Raw genomic sequence first — 17,209 nt, 5'->3', positions numbered from 1 at the left:
GGCGCGCGCGGGCGCCTATAGCAATTAGCGAGCCCTGGTTAGGATGGGCCTCAATTCTGGCTCCTGAGGAGTAGAGGACGTTGCAGAGGAGTGGGCCGGTCCAAATCTTGAAATGAGGCCCATGAAGGATTGGGCCCGTCGCTAGCCTGACCAAACCGCCGCCGTTGATGTGCTGCGGCGCGGGCGCCATCGTCGTCGTCGTCCACGGTGCGCCGCCACCCCAAGCAAAGCAGTGGCGGTGGCGGCGGCGCGGTGCCGAGCGCGGCCGGCGCCTCGGCGGGTGGGGGCGGGCGCCGCTACCGGCGGTACGGCGCACGTCGGCGGGCGAGAAAGCGCCGCTGGAGTGCTGCTACTTACTTGGCTGCGGCATGGCGGCGGGACCTTCGCTCCGTCGCGGCGGCCGGCGGTTAGCCGCTCGGCTAATCCAAATCCGGCCGGGCAAAGCGAGCGTACGTGTCCCTAATCCCTATGCTTCATCGCCCATTGACTAATGAACTGGTAGTGCAAAGAACATCGCTATATTAATTATTAGGGATTATTATTATGCTATACTGTACTATACAATTGTGCTTGTCGACTATTTGGGAGTGATTGCCCACACGCATTGCAGATTTGCAGCACAAGATTCGTAAGGGGAAAGAGAAAAAAAATTCTGAAAGCATGTATATTGGATGGACGCTATAGACAACATTGGTCGTCAAAAAGTAAAACCTCATTGTAATTTGTACGCTTGATCAAGTAGAAAGAAAGGGGGTAATTACAACCAGATGGAGATACACACTGACAGCTTAAGCAAATGACTATCTTTTCTTATCTTATCCATCAAACTTTCACCCAAAGTGCTTGCCAACATACTAATCACAATTCACAGCCACTGAAGTAGATATGCAACGGGCACCATCTGCTTTTTTCTCCAACCATATCTTGCAAACCTGATGCGCTCCAACTCCGGCACACCACCTTTATTTTACCTTTTTGAAAAACTATGTTATGCACTTCCTGTGCTGCTCTGCTCTATAAATCACACCTGCAAACATGGAGCTTGCAAAAGAATGAAAATAACTTCTCTGTACTATGCCTGTTTCTTCAGACATTCTCCACTGCCTTAGGAGCAAATTTCTTCACTGCGTCCCCGACAGTCAGGAATATCTTGTCTTCACCGATGAGATCCGTGAATTTCGCTGATCGGAGCTTCAGGATCACAGCTGGCCCCGGATTGGCTAGAATCAGCTGTAAGTCAAGCACGTGGATTTTAATATTACTACCTTAACTAAGGATTTCTTATATGAACAGTATTACTGTACAAGGATCAGTGCTAATGGCTGTAAAATCTTTACACTGGTTGACACTAGTTTTGGTGTTTTACCTGGATTTTGCGCTTTTCAAGTGCTCTAAATAGATCCTCCAAGGCATGGATTCCACTTGTATCAATGTCAATTACCGCTGTTGAAGAATTAGATCAGTTTGTTAGCCAATAACTCCATATCAGTAGTGATCTCAACTATTATTTGCAGAAATAAATACACTATGCCCTTACGAGATAGCTCAACAATCAGAAACTCAGTTTTCTGTAGCTTCTGTTCCTGCTGACGTTCTTCCTCGTCCCTCAGCCACCTCAGGATTCTGAAATCAGATAATATGAAACATTGAATAATGCGAAATGCACAAGGCACTTGCACATGTAGTCTTACGTTTTTTAGGTAGAGTTGATTTCTGAATTCAGTAGCAGATTTAAAGTCCCACCCAAAGAATAGTAATCAGTAGGAAAGGATGAACATGAATGTTAATAACAAATCGATGTAGTTTATTCATGAACATCTCGTAATAAAATAAAGTGAGTCAGAGCAGAAACTGAACAGTATTTGCTCAGTTTATTTCCAACTCTTCTTTTCTCTACTTGCAAATGTCAACTCAGATTATTGATGCGTACCTAAAAAGCATGGTTAATCTCATATTTCCTGGACAAGCTCTATCAAATAAAACTAACTGGAGATAAACCGTCCTGAGAATTTTATAATACTACCTCTGTTTTTTTATTTGATGTTGTTTAGTTCAAATTGGACTAACCAACATCATTTAAATAAAAATGGAGGGAGTATTAAATAGCACTGCAGTCATACTAGCAACTGAGAAAAAAACCCACCAGTTTTGAACTTATACCTGTCTTTAACATAGTTCGAGTTTGTGAAGTAGATAGCTGAGTCCACCCTAACTATTACCACTCCTGGTACCAAGGTAGCTTCTGGATACTGGTCGATATTCCTATATAATGTTGTTCTTGGAAGGTTACCAAGCAAAACTGTTCTGGGTCGTGTAACTTGTAGAAGAATTTTAGCGAGTGAGATCGCAACCTGTTCCAAAACAAATTCAAGTACCATCAGCCCTTATGTTTACTGTTACAAGGAGCTTAATTGTAAGTATAGGACAGAGTTGATTGCAAACCGCACCGCAATTAGCAGACCATACTCCACTGATGAAAATATGACGCCAAAGAATGCTCCTAAGCATGCCAGAAAGTCAAGTTTATCAACCTTCCAGATAAGGTATGCTGTGTGGTAGTCGACTAAGCCAAGCACTGCTGATATGATGATGGAAGAAAGGATGGCATTGGGCGTATACTTGAACAATGGAGTAATCAGCTCCAGTGTGAGCAGTACTACAATTGACATAACAATATTGGATACCGCTGTTTGGCAGCCAGCCATGTAATTGACTGCTGACCGCGAGAAAGAACCTGTACATAAGGGAAAAAAAAGGGTCACGAGAATGGTATATATGTATGGGCTATAAGTTATTTTGGCTGAATTACTTGGTCTAATTTTTTTTGGCTGAATTAACGGTTACCTGTAGCTACGTAGCAAGAAGTCATTGAACCAACAATGTTCATTGTTCCTAGAGCAACCATTTCCTTGTTTCCATCAATCTTGTAGTCCTTCAGGCCAGCGAATGTTCTTCCTATTGCAATTGCTTCCTGATAAAGTTAGCAGCAATTGATCAGTGAACACTGCACTGTCTTGTGAATAGTACCTTTCCATGCAACAAATTTTTAATCTTTAAGATGGTGAAGTTTGCATTACTGTTAGGCCTATCATGCCAGCTATTACTCCTATTCTGAATCCTTTCATCAGGTTTGGGCCACTGAAGTATATGAGACTAGCTGAAGGTGGATTGATGCCTTTCTTTATGTACTTGACCTGCAATTAATCAGTAACATACTTCATATTAGCTTTGATTTGTTTCATAATTTTGTTTCTTTTCCTAATGGAAAGGGTTACGAGCTGTCAAGATTGACTTACAATCACGACACCATGCTTGTCTGCTCGAGTGATATAGACAAAAAGGGTGGATATGATCACCGAAGTGAGTGGTGCAATTGCAGCCACCCAAAAGAGTTTCTTATTCTTCTTTGCCTGAAATGCCCAAATGAAACTGTGATTATGAGAACCAGTAAACGTTTTCCCTAACAAGGATATCCAAGATCAAAATCTGAACATTTAGTATAGTTTATCTTACAATGTATTTTGCAACCAGGAGGAATGCCAGGAAGGATGCTCCGATCAATATCGTCTGCCAGTTCCACTGCAGCAGCAACCAAGCTAGCATCAGTTGTACCCAATACTGGTTTCCATCAAAGAATGATGAAGAAGCAATAAGTTCTTAAAGGAATGATATTATTTTGTCCTACCCCATGGTGAACATTTCCCCAGACTGATTTCATGACCGAGATGATGTCAGTCTTCTTGGTGAAGTTTGCAATTCCAAGGAAGCCTTTAAGCTGCTGAAGGGCAATGGTGATGGCCGCTCCCGCCATGAATCCAACGATGGCAGCATGGGACAAGAACTCTATGATAAACCCTAGCCTGCAGCAGAGTACAATCTCACTCTATGGTAAACTGTCCACTCTAAGAACCCAAGAGGGCAGAACTGCATATCTAAGAACTGACTGCTTAACAATGATCACTTTGCAGGTAGCCACTCACCTGAGGAATCCGAGCGCTGCCTGGGTGACCCCAGCGAAGAACGTTGCAGTGAAGGCCAGCCGGGTGTACTCTTCCTGATTCTTCTTGGGATCAAACTCATTCTGGAGGAGAGTGCCAAGCAGCAGCGAAACGACGGCCACTGGACCAATGGCTATATCCCTGGAACTTCCCATCATCGCGTATATCAAAGGCGGTACGAAGCTGCTGTCTGAAAAATCAGCAGATTTCCGTTAGACCACTGGCTGGACTATCACTCGAGCACACCCTATACAAATACTAGTAAGTGAATTCTGTGCACTTACACAGTCCATAATTTGGTAATAGGCCAGCAAGCTTCGCATAACCGATGTCCTGGATGAAGTGTTGCAATGTCAGGGTTGATGACGAAGATTGTATGCAATTTTCATGCAGGAGCTGTGCTATTCAGGTCGCTGCTGTGCGTGCAAGATGGTGTTTGATCGTCAGGCACAAACCTGGGGTATGCAGAGGCTGGCAATGGTGAGGCCGGAGACGAGGTCGCCCCTGAACTTGCGGAAGGTGTAGTGCCGGCCCCAGTCCAGCACCGGGAAGAAGTTTTGCAGGCTGATCAACACCTTCTTTGACATCGGCTGGTCCTTGTACTGCCGCAACGGGTCGTCGGCGAAGAACGTCTCCTTCACGGCGTCGGTGAACTCGTCGATGAGCTTCTTCTTCGGTGGGAACTCGACCTTGTGGCCGTGATGATGATGATGATGGCCGCCGTCCATGTGGCTGTGCGATGACGTCCGGCTGGCGATGTCGGCGTCGATGGCCTCGCCCCCGTCGGACACGGCTCGCGGCATTGCCGGCGTTATTCACCGGCAAGGTGCTGAAGGCGAACCTATCTGCACATGAAGCGCAGTACTGAAGCAGGTAAGCACAAACACATCAACCTTATTACGATGAACTAATTATTTACAGATAAATTCAGTCTTGATCCATTAATTCAATCCAGCAGTACTGCCAAAGCACCTGCATGCATCAACGCATGCATGGTCGACAGTGAAGAAAAAAAAAACTTTTGCAGTACGGAGAACCAAAATATCTGAAACATTTGCATTTACAACGCAGGGAAGAAATCTATATGTATGTACTAGTACTACTAACAAGAAGCAGCAAAAATATTATATTCATCTGTTAGTTTCTGATAAAACAGACAGCATTGAGCATAAAAAAGCAATGAACACAAGAAAGAAACCTCTCTTTTCGAAAAAAGAAGAAAGAAACAAAACCTACACAACGAAAGCCTAGAAGTCGCACTCAGCCCACAGCCCACAGTCGAAGGCCTGCCTTGTTAATTTCACTGTCCAGAAGCTACCGGAAGTCCATTATATATGCGCAGAGGATCTCAAGCTACGATCAAGGTCAAACCTCTATTTTTCAATAAGGTTTAAGATAAGCTTGTAGTTGTGAATCTGAGCCGAAAAATGCTCTAGATTCAACAACATCTCAGGAAACCCCTACCTAATGTAATACCTTATTCCCACAGCTCATCATTTGCTGAACGTACGCCATGTACTTGCAAATTCCAACTAAATCATGTCGCATGCATAACAACCGTTGAAAAATTGGCAGATTAAAAAAGCAATAAATAATGCTAGGAAATATTTTTTTTCCTTGCTCGGCTGTATACGTGTATGTGTTGTAAAAAAATGTAGGGAAAATTTATAATAGTGGGCTTAAATAATGATTTTAATGTAAGTAGTATAACTTATAGTTTGTGTAAATACTTCGTCAAATTTCAGCACCATTATGAATGCATGTTGCCAGTTTTCTGACCAAGAACATCATTGATTGGTTCAGCAGCCATCAGCATAAAATTTTGTGTTTCAATCACCCTCCCTGACTAGTCATTTGCCCCCCGCCCTCCCTTTTTTTTTTTCTTTTCACCGCAGAGTCATTTGCTTTTAGATTGCATTTTTCAACAGAGCTCTTTCTCATGGTTATTATGTTAGTACTCAAACTTATTGTCTGAGAGTTTATTTATAGAAAGATATATCTGATCTGGAGTGTAGTGCATAAATGAAATATCAGAAAGCATAAGAGTTTTAGCAAAAAAAAAAAAAATTGTAAGAAAGCCATGCATTGGATTGGGTTACCAACCCTAAATATATTTTTAACAGTAAGAAACTGATTCTTGACATCCTATTCCAACATTGGGACCAAAAGAAGGCTCATTGCACCATATATGAACTAAGTTCACGAAATTATTTCATCAATTCATCAGAGAAAGGAGGAGAATCCACTTTATACCCCTGTATGGAGATTGGGAGGAAGAGAACCACACTGCTAACAATGACCTGCCTCATTGAGTTAACATTCCAAACTACGGACAGGGGGATAAGACTTGAATTCTAACATTGAAAATGAATTTATGTTGATGCCATAAAGTCTGGGAGATTCAGAAGTCCATTGGACAATTTGCAAAAGCATTTCTGGGAGGTTGTAGCCTTTCAGGCACTTTCCATGGTTCACATTAACTTGGCAAAATCAGATCTTAATTAATTGCCATTTTATTCCGCAGTAATCTTTCTAAGCTTGTATACCGGCATATATATGTAGTCATCTTCGGCTAGTTGATCAAGAGAGTACTACAAATTTACAAATTTTCTGACGGCATGCTGTCACGTTCAGAATGTCCAAATTCTGTAGTACCATGGATTCCTCTAAAAACTCCAAAGTTTTGAGATGAAATGCCTCTAAAGTTTTAGCATCACGAGAAAAGGACGTGTACATTTTCATATAGGCAAATTACCATAAAACATACCTTCCCTTACTGACAATGACAATCGTTGACAGATGAAAACCAATTGCTTGAAATTAATAGATAACAACAACACATAACCCCAGCCTAAAAACAACTGACCAAGTTTAACTCGTTAAGGACGTCCACAGATTTCATAAGATCATAAATGGTATTTCCTCCGTTTCCTAAAAAGAATCAACTTGCTATGAAACTGGACAAACCCATATCAGGTTCAATAAGAGCAAGGATAATAGTATAGCTCACTTCCTACTATTAGCTCATCTTAAAATCAACATATATAATAGATTAGCTATAAGGTTGGCTATAATTTTATTTTCTTCTCTCTATCTCTCACTTATACATGTAATGTATTTGTCTTAAAGTTTGTGATAAGCTAACTCTTGCATGAGAGCCAACACCCTTGATTTTTCACTATCTCTCTCCTCCACCTAAGATTATAGTAAGTTTATAGCTCACTATTATACTTGCTCTAATGGGAAGCATGCCATGCATATGTAGTTGTTAACTCTAATTCTGAACATTATCCGCAGAAGTGCAAGCTCATACTCCATACGGTCGACTAATTAAATAACTATATGGAAGTACTAGTTTTGCAAATCTTTTGCTGTCAATTGCATCAACTTGATCCAATGGTCAAGCTAGGCCAGCAGCTACACGCAAGGCAGGGAGCCTAATGGTTAATGGTAGGTTACCGAACACTGATTATTACTGAACAATAAGATCCCAACGTGCGTATGCTATGAGGCAACATAGTGGATGGTTCTAAAGTGCTACCAGCCAATAGATTCTCGGCACCATTGATGGCTCTCATCACTTGCTTAGAAATTATTGGAGCCCTAGCGCATATTGGGCCTTTCCTCTCTCTAATCTTTCCATGCCAAATGTCCCAAATGTACTACTCCAGTACTCTATTGTTTCATAGCATATGCATTCTCTGGGCACTGTTCTGTCAAGATCGAAGCAGTAACTGTTCTTATCCTGAAAAACACCGAGTGATCTTGCATAATGCTGTGGACGCGTCAACCCATCGCAGGTTATACCCACAAGTGTGTGTATCCGAGCTGACCAAGAAGAGATTTGTAGGAAGGAGGTGACTACCAGTTCATTCCAACAAACCTAAAATAAACAAGGTTCAGCAATTATTTCACCAGTTGCATATCTTGCATCTAGTTCGACAAATGTGATCGATAGAGCCCACAGATATATAGTTACTCCTCCATCCCAAAATATATCTGTCTTTAACTATAAATCTGTATCGGCACTGGCACGAGACTTTGCCAATACAAATGGCTGGTTGAACAAAAAGGAAAAAGAATGCAATTGTTAATTTTGTTTGGCATCCCCAAAACACAACTACTCCTAGCTAGGTAGATATCGAAACCTGAAGCAAAATACAAATACCCAAAGAGCAGGAAAGTTCAGATATGGAACCAGGGGAAAAGAGGCTACAATGAAGAACTCAAGGTCGTAGCTTCACCTGGCTTTTTGCATTGCAGCTGTAACAAAATTAAACTAAACGAAGAGAAACAAACAAATCGTAAAGAACAAAGGGTTCCTTTTTCTTACTATGATGTTCCTCTCGAGCACTTTCGCTCAGCTTGAGAACTTTTTCTGTTGGCTTTTCTTTTTTGATTGTCTGGGCCCACCAATGTGGCACTACTATATCTTCCAGATTGGGTGGCGGAGAGTGGTTTGGAATGTGGACGCAATTGTGGGTCAGGACTCAGGAGGTGACAGTTCCTTCACAATTTATAAAAGATAGAGGAAGAAGAAGATGAGCAGTGGAACAAGGATAGAGACGTACGTAAAGTCAAAATGCGTCCAGGTTCGATGAATCTAGTGTAGGCGGTGCAGAGAGTCTAAAGAAGAGGATCATCACAACTAAACAGCTGCCCGTCACGTTGACTTATATGGATATTTTAGAGGGATGATGCATGCTATACTCGAATGGACTTTAATGCTTGATTATCTGACAGAGACGAATGGATTTTTCTAATGAAAATAGATTTATATATTAATCAGATGAGAGGATTGTATTCTCGAGTAATAAAATGTTCAATTCGAAACGCAAACGAAGCTTGTGATATCCACACCAACCCGTGCTCCATGTGCTTACTGCTTAATTAGCAAGCTATGCTACCTTTGTGATCTACATTTTGCTCTCCATAAGAAGTTGATAAGCAACATCTCCATGCACTCTACAATGAGATCGATCTTGGGAAGAATACTATGAGGTTGGGAACTTCACCATCCGCGGATCAAGGAAGCAAAATCAGATTTGAAGGTAATGATCCACTCCGCTGCTAGGGGAAGAAGCCCCATTACAAAGGTGCGACTGTTAATTTAACACGCATTTATGAAAGTTATGAGTGTATGAATATAACGAGAACTTTGTGAGGTTTGCAGTGATATATCTCTAAGGGCACCCACAATAGTTATCTATAGACTCTCTATAAGAGATCCATATCAACATATTTTCCTACTTGGAAGAGATTAAATGAAGAGATAGAGTAAAGCTATCTACTAACCTGGAGATAGTCTATAGAGAAAAACGAGGCAATGGATTAGAGAGCTATAGATACCCATGTAGACATACCATTAAAGTGATTTACTATTAATCTAATCTATTGCTGAGATGTACATATTTTATATAGCACCTTACTTTACCATTGCGGGTGCTCTAACATTGCTAATCTATTTAGGCATGTGCTAATTAATTGTGTGCAATTACAACTATGGGCGTACTCCGTCTTCTTTGTCATCACGAAAATAAAATATAAAGCCTTAATTTGACATATACTTCTTGTTCCTTCGTGCTCCTTGCGACCCTGAGCCATTGCTCAAATACCCACTTCACCAGACTGCTCTAAATAACCTGATTGACTATCCTCTTGATCTAGAGATTTCATCATCTGGTGAATGTCTAACATATATACCTTATCTGTGGAATAAAGGGAAAGTAAAGAAATATTGTTGGATTTAATTAATTCCTACTGTAAAAAAAAAATCTTTGTGTCATTCTGTAACAAAGTGTTGAATATAAAAATATATTTGGGTATTCATCTTCCCTTTCATATAGTATTTATTTGGGGAGGAAAACATACATTTACTCAAGCCTCATGGTATTTTCCCTAAAATAGTACCAAGACAGCCTCTCTCCCATACTCCAAAAAAAATTTTGATCTTTTTTTTTTTCATGTAGACACTTTAATGTCTACCTCCACTTATTCACGTGTGATTCATGTATGGCATGTTATTATCCATCTTATGCTTTTATATCCTTAATTTCTTTTTCATTTCAAACGATATCTTTTAATTTGGTAGCTACTGCAAGGATAGACAAGTCAATTTTGATTGCTTTATTGAATATATTATCAGTTCTATTCATGGCACTAAATTATAGAGTCTTCGTGTAAATTAAATTGGATCACTTACTGCAGATTAATTAGCCTCCTAAAAAGTCTAGAGAGGTTAAAATACCTTTACATATGTGACAAATCATAGAGCACCTACAAATGTCTCTCCAAGATAAACTTAGAAAATATCTTTAAAATATGCTAAAACTATCTCTAAGGTAAAAATATTCTAGACGATATTTAAAATACCTTTAAAAGTGTTTCTAGAATATGGAACTCCAGATTTAAAAGGCAATTTTTAAATTGTCCGTGGAAAATTTTGTAGTGCACATCATGAGCGTCTCATAGCCATTTGATCAATCTCTCATAGCCTTTAGATCGGAATTCAGTGACCCGGATTATGCACGACAATAATAATACTCGATCAATCCCTTCCATATCACAGAATTTTACTCGATCGCCTTTGTGCCCTTGAATTATGCTTTGATCCCTTTCATGCCTCTCCCGTTAGGTTTCCTTCATTTTCCAATTATATGTGGTTGCAAATGTATTATTACCCTTATAGATGGAGGAGCAGCAGGTAGATTGGAAAACAATTGAAAAAATGTTGATTGCACAATATGTGTATTTTATGAAACTAAATAAGGAGTATAAAAAAATTATTGTAGTATTGAAAAAATGCAATACATTGAACTTTTTTTTGAAAAAAAATAATAGGATTAGGAAAATCAAAGTGACACCAGTTTCCTCTGTACAAGAAATTGGTACAATCAACATGAAGCAAAACTTGCCGTGGACAAAGGAGAAAATCCATTGCAAATCATCAGGAGCATCCAAACAAAAATATCAGGACCATTAATAGCACCAATTGATAGGAAGGAAATGAGAAGAGCATCCATACAGAAATTTGTGAAACAAAATACACCTGGATCAATAAGAGCATCAGGAGCATCATACAAAATAATAGCATCCATACAGAGCACTTCATATCAATTTCATTTCCATAGTCCTACATAACAGTTCATATCATGCACACACCACAATTTCATTTACATACCCAATAGTGCAGGAACCAAACTAACTTTTCATTCCATACACAATGCTGCAATAGACAAACCAAATTAGCTAGGCGATGCTGGGTCGTGCCCCTGCGAAGGGAGGACGGTTTTGGCTTGCACGATGGGAAGGCGATGTCTGGTGGCGCCCACGGCGGGATGCCTTGGACGGTGGCTCGTGCGACGGGAGGGCGGTGGCCGGCGGCGCGCGGATGCTGCTCGCGTGGAGAGGATATGGGATAAGAGAAGGATTGGATTTGTTTAGCTAGGGTTGGTAGGGGTATCTTGGTTTTTTTAAATAATACTTACAATGTAACACACGGATTAAGTCACAGATCTAACGGAAACCAAACGTGAGGGTTATGGAAGGGATTAAAGCGAAAATACGAAGGTACATAGGAGATCTAGTAAAATTCAAGGGTATGGAAGGTATTGGGCGAGTTTTCAGAGGCACGGAAGGGATTTTCTCTATAATATATTGTGTATGAGCTAATCCAAACGAGTAATAAAAGTGAGCAACGATTTTTTTTATTTAATTGCGTGTCAGTTAAGATATTTGAATTCGACGCCTTTAATTAACTTGATGCCGTAGTTTAGTTCAGCCCAAAATATTTAAGCTATAGGGAAAGACTGTCATTTTTTTTCTTCTAAGATAATAGATAAACCGTTTTTGGTTTGACAGAAGCTACAACTAGCACATCTGCATAGCACCAAACTCCGTTTTTGTTTCAACATAAACTACAACTAGCACAACTGCATAGGGCCAGTACTTATTTTTTTAACGACTCGATAGAGAAAAAAAATATAAGATTACAATACTAGGAGGTCATAATTAACCAGAAAAACGAAGAAAAACAACCATCACCCACACACCGATAATACCAATGCATAAACCGGGAGAATACTAGCACCGAACTAACCACTGCAAGGCCAACAAAAAAAAAAGAGAACTCGAATAGGAGACAATGACCTGGCTAGTCACCACTCACCAGCTCTAGCTACCGCACGCTGATCTGATGATCCAAATATATCTTGTTGGAAAATAGCTTCCACGTAGGTGCAAACGTGTACATCCTCCGAGTCAACGACTCTTTCCTTGTCTTTTTTAATTATGGCTAGCCAGCTGATGATGACGAGTATACAGGTGGCGATCCCCATTGTTGAACTTTCAAGAGTTGCTTCAGAAATGAAACGAACACCCGGCTCGCAACAGCAAATTTACTTGGTCAATTTCCAGCTGGCCAACGAGCACTTTTAACGTCATTTCGCGACACTTGTGCATACGCACATTGTTGTCCTTTTGTTTTTAATGTTCCAATGTTGACAATACATAGAGTCAGAGCTTTCTTTATGCCTATTGTTTCCTCTATCCCAAAATATTACGATTTAGGATAAAATTTGATCAATTTTAAGACAACGAATTTGGACAGATGTTATAATATTTTGGAACGGAGGTGGTAGCTAACAGCATGCCGTATGCAAAGAATTTAAGTGATTTTATGGTATGTGCTCACTTTTTTATTGTAAAGTTCGGTGATTCCTCTATCCCAAAATATAGAAGTTATAGCATTCAAAATTTATCTCTTATTATGACAACTTCTCCACATACATTTTGTTTTCACCCAATGACAACCTTCTAACTTTTAATGTATCCATTTATTTCCTGTTTTAACTAAACACAACATTTTCTCATTTAGTTTTACCTATTTTCTTAATACATGTGTTTAACCCTAATACTTTTTATATTTTGGGATATAGCATGCTTCTAGAGTTCAAATGGTATCTCAAATATAACAATCTTCGAAAGATGATTTCTATCAGCAAACTACTCATACACTCGTACTACCCTCTGGCTTCATTGTTATCCCAACTAGCCTAGCTCTGCACGGAACCCACCAAGTAGAAAAACAAGTCTTTTACACTTGTACTTAATAGCCATTTCAAGGGCTAAAAATTGTTACTCTATTTTATTTGACATCATATTTCAAAGAATCAATGTATTTGGAGCTTGAGAAAATGATGGACAAATGCATTAAAGTTTAAAAATGTGATGGATAAGTTTGTATAGGAGTTATTTGCTCCACGAAGACTTTATCTTTAAGAGAATCAATGTATTGGAGTTTGAGAAAATAGCAGACAAATGCATTAGAGTTTAAAAATGTGCTGGACAAATATATCGGAGTTTAAAAAAGTGAAGAGCATTTTAGTTTTTTTATTGGTATGTGTGAGATAACAAAAAATAAAGTCTTTTTAATCAAAGGGAGTATATTTCGCGAAGGATGAAGTACTTGAGATAACCATGTACCTCCTCAAAGTACTGTAGGATTTTTCAAAGAACTTGTCAGATAAGCATGACGCTAGCTTGTTAGCTTCGAGCCTTTTTTCTCTCTCTCCGTTTATCGATCCTTTGAGTTTCTCTATTTTAAATTACTTATCAGTTTAACTTTATCCTAAATTAAATATGTTATCTTTTACCATTAGTTTCTTAAAAAATCGTATATTTTAATAACATTTGAGTTATATATCACGAAAGTATTTTTCAAGATGAATCTAGAAACAAAAATCATATGAAATTAAACTATATAAATTTTCAGAAATTGATTGAAAAATACACAAATGTTTGAGTTAGGACAAAACTAAAACGATAAGTAATTTAAAATGGATGAAATAGTATAAATATTAAAGTTTTAATTATATGTTAAATGCATTGGTTGTTTTCTAAATAGCGGCTTAGATAAAGAAAAGGAGTCCACTTCAATTGGCTAATTATTAATTTCGAAATTAGAAATTAAATTAACAAAATACTAAATTAAAAGCTCGGAATGCATGAGCACATATTCTTTATATTTATTAATTCGAAATTTACGAATTAATAAATTTTAGGATACCTAAAACTAAAGAGTTCATGCATGATAGTAAAACTAATGAAAAAGCTCATGGCATTTTCAAAAGCATAAGTCAACTTTTTTTTATTTAAGGTCATTTAAACATGATTACATTTTTGCATATATATTTTTTTAATAAGATAAATAGGCAAACATATGTTTAAAATTTATTGGCGTTAAACACTAAAAATCGGTGTGAGTATTTGGAATAGTGCAGCTTCGCGTGTTTTTCTTCTCCACTTGTGGACGTAGGTAGATGACTAGCTTATATGTGCTTATCTCCCATCGATAAGTACATATATAAGATTGGACTTGGCTACATTTGACTTTGAGAATCAATCAATGTGTTAGTATATCAACATGGAAACAGAATACTACTACTAATTAAAGGTTTACTTGTTTGCTCTCTGATGTGGAACACATTATTCTACTGCCTTATTGCAGGTATTCTGATGAAATTATTGGCCTAATATATGCGACATGATTGAGCCTGCTGTAACTTAATCTAATTAACAAGTAGCTCAGTTTGGATAATCGTGATCAGCATCACAGCATGTGAATTGATTGGTTATACTGTTCCATTATCTAAAACAATATGGGTTGATTGGAGTGATAAGTATGCATCGTCCGAGGTGTACGCAAGCTTCAGGTTTTTTTGTTTTGTTTTAAGTTTTTGAGAATACGCTACGCAATCTTCAGTTGGGATATATAGGTTGTCGATCGTTGCAAACTTATTCCTCCAGTAATTGAACTACACGTGGTTTTCCGCACGCACGCTTCCCAAACTACTAAGCAGTGCGTTTTTTGTAAAAAAAATTTCTATAGAAAAGTTGCTTTAAAAATCATATTAATCCTTTAAAATTTAAAATAGTTAATACTCAATTAATCATGTGGTAATGGCTCACCTCGTTTTACGTATCTTTTAAATCTTCTCTGTCCCCTTCTCCTCAAACTCATCCGTAATTTTAAAACTTGGCTCACTTTACTTAGTTCGACACTTTGTTTTTATTGAATCACGGTACGAGCAAAATTAGGTAGGATTTGGAAAAATAAATGAAAATGTTGCTATTGTCTCAAGCTTTCAGTTGTCCTTTTCTTTTATTCAGAGACGTTTCAGTTGACGTTGTAATGAAGTAAAAAACATTATGTGCCATATACTTTGCAGGTGCGAGTGGTTCATATACCGATATACATACTCTATCTACCACTTCAACGAATAAGTAAATAATAAGCAGGTAATTGTGGAAGATGTTCTTTTCAGGCTCATATATATAAGTTGGTTACAGCACTTATCTATATCCCCATGACCCTATAAGGTTCTTCTCTCTCTTTTCAGTGCAATATCACTTCCATGCTAATACTAGTCAATTGTTAATTGAAAGAATTGCTCCTTCAGATTACAAATGTAGGCCATTTTAGCCTTTTTCATCTCTTTCTTAAATGTAACCCCTTTTTTGAAATCCTAGGTACTTTTGTCATATTTTCTCTCGTATTTTCTTTTCTCAAATAAATGTGTTACCCCTCTCATAAATAAATTAATCATACTCCGTATTTTGTTTCAATATAGTCTAAAATGGGGGCAATATTGAATTGTTTCCTTAATTCTCATGTAAAAGTCTAAATAACTTATATTTAAAAAATCAGAGTGCTACATATAATCACGTAGTGGAGATATCACCAACATGTATACCTAGATGTGGCCTTGTGGCACTTGTTCCATAATGTTCCTTAAACGTCTATAATTCTCAAAGTCTATGTGTACCCAATCCATCAAGAATCCTTATTAATTCAATAGTCATGGTGATGGTGATAGATCGGCTACTGATGCTAATTAATAAGTGGAAATGATTAAGCTAATAAATGCTTTGAATTATACCATGTCTGCATAATTAGTTATTAAAATTTAGTACTAGCAGACGATCAGAGGAAAGAAAAAACATACATCTATGAACACCCCCCTCTCTCTCTCTCTCTCTCTCTCTTAAAAAAGGGAAAATATTTTCTGAAACAGCCTATCTACGTCGAGCTTGTTCCCAATCAAACCTCCTTACCAACAAGAAAGGAAAATTGTTAAGAAAAATATAATGATGGTTTATATCCATTAGAAATATTTTTCCGATGCTTTATTAACGTTTCATGAAATACCTTCGCAACCACATCAATATTCGTTTCTTAGACTACATGCCCCCTTTCCACACCTCTTTTGACCAGCCCTCTTGAGTCTTGATTGCTGCCTTCTCCAATATGTGTGGTTCCCTTTGCCACCTTTTATTCCGGACTTTCTCAATCTCCCCTCGTACAGTCTATTGAGTGGCTGTCCCGTTGTATATCTTTTTCTTTTAAATCAGATGAAAATAGTTGTGAAAATTTCTAAAAACAATTAATGATGTAGAACATAGTGACATTTATCAGTCCAATCAAATTTAAATTCAGCCTACACATTGAGACACATTGAGAAAAATAAGAACAAATTTAGGTGTGAACGGTGCCGCTACTATTTTTTAGGCTACAAAATTATCATCTTTTGAAAGGATAGCTAGAACTACAAAATTCTGAGTGCCTTTAATTTCCTAAAGCTAATATAATGCTTCATCCTGCTTTCTTTGAACAAGACACGATTATTTCGGGTGTTTAGTTCACGTTAAAATTGAAAGTTTGATTAAAATTGAAACGATGTGATGAAAAAATTAGAAGTTTATATGTGTAGAAAAATTTTAATGTGATAGAAAAGTTAAAAGTTTAAAGAAAAAGTTGGGAACTAAACATGCTTTCATTCTCCACCAGGTCCCGGTCCCGGTGAACAACAGAGGAACTGAGGAAGCACAGCAGATAAAGGGAATCGAAGTAATGGAGCACTACTGATGCAACCATTACCAATTTAAAATTATGATGTTGAACGGCTTCAAGTATTATCCAAGGGACGCGGAGAAAGATTCACCTCACGTCAGAACTGGGCCTACTCGTCTACCAACAACAATACGTGATATATATATATATATATATATATATATATATATATATATATATATATATATATATATATATATATATATATATATATATATATATATATATATATATATATATATATATATATATATATATATATATATATATATATATATATATATATATATATATATATATA

General features: G+C 37.9%; 1 protein-coding gene and 1 long non-coding RNA gene across 6 annotated transcripts; one reads left to right on the top strand and one right to left on the bottom strand.

Moving 5' to 3' along the window:
- The first annotated feature begins 181 nt into the window (after positions 1–181).
- On the top strand, positions 182–16,941 carry LOC4331936 (uncharacterized). 5 transcript variants are annotated; one of them, XR_010740265.1, is made up of 7 exons: positions 182–449; positions 1,091–1,232; positions 3,532–3,888; positions 3,969–4,259; positions 4,392–4,871; positions 15,227–15,296; positions 16,846–16,941. It is a non-coding gene; the product is annotated as an uncharacterized lncRNA (long non-coding RNA). The 5 variants fall into 5 exon arrangements; XR_010740266.1 differs by lacking the exons at positions 15,227–15,296; positions 16,846–16,941 and adding an exon at positions 14,506–14,831; XR_010740264.1 differs by lacking the exons at positions 15,227–15,296; positions 16,846–16,941 and adding an exon at positions 8,438–9,401.
- On the bottom strand, positions 691–4,801 carry LOC4331935 (sulfate transporter 1.2). The gene is made up of 13 exons (XM_015776286.3): positions 4,454–4,801; positions 4,283–4,331; positions 3,981–4,188; positions 3,686–3,860; positions 3,514–3,579; positions 3,297–3,410; positions 3,078–3,194; positions 2,845–2,971; positions 2,448–2,734; positions 2,161–2,351; positions 1,538–1,623; positions 1,367–1,443; positions 691–1,230 (listed from the first exon to the last, which is right to left on the bottom strand). Exons 1-13 carry the CDS (start codon positions 4,799–4,801, stop codon positions 1,087–1,089), a joined length of 1,989 nt encoding a protein of 662 aa, XP_015631772.1. The 3' UTR covers positions 691–1,086.
- Positions 16,942–17,209: the final 268 nt, after the last annotated feature.

Source organism: Oryza sativa, chromosome 3 (assembly GCF_034140825.1).
Source record: "Oryza sativa Japonica Group chromosome 3, ASM3414082v1".
In the NCBI taxonomy this organism is placed as follows: domain Eukaryota; kingdom Viridiplantae; phylum Streptophyta; class Magnoliopsida; order Poales; family Poaceae; genus Oryza; species Oryza sativa.
This window is presented reverse-complemented; position numbering and strand designations above follow the sequence as displayed.

Bases quoted from the DNA above. Each gene is read 5' to 3' on its own strand.
- LOC4331935 (XM_015776286.3), bottom strand. From the start codon at position 4,801: ATGCCGCGAGCCGTGTCCGACGGGGGCGAGGCCATCGACGCCGACATC. The intron at 3,861-3,980 runs GTGAGTGGCTAC...ACTCTGCTGCAG, and splicing joins GCAGCGCTCGGATTCCTCAG to GCTAGGGTTTATCATAGAGT. The intron at 1,231-1,366 runs GTAAAACACCAA...CTTGACTTACAG, and splicing joins TTGAAAAGCGCAAAATCCAG to CTGATTCTAGCCAATCCGGG.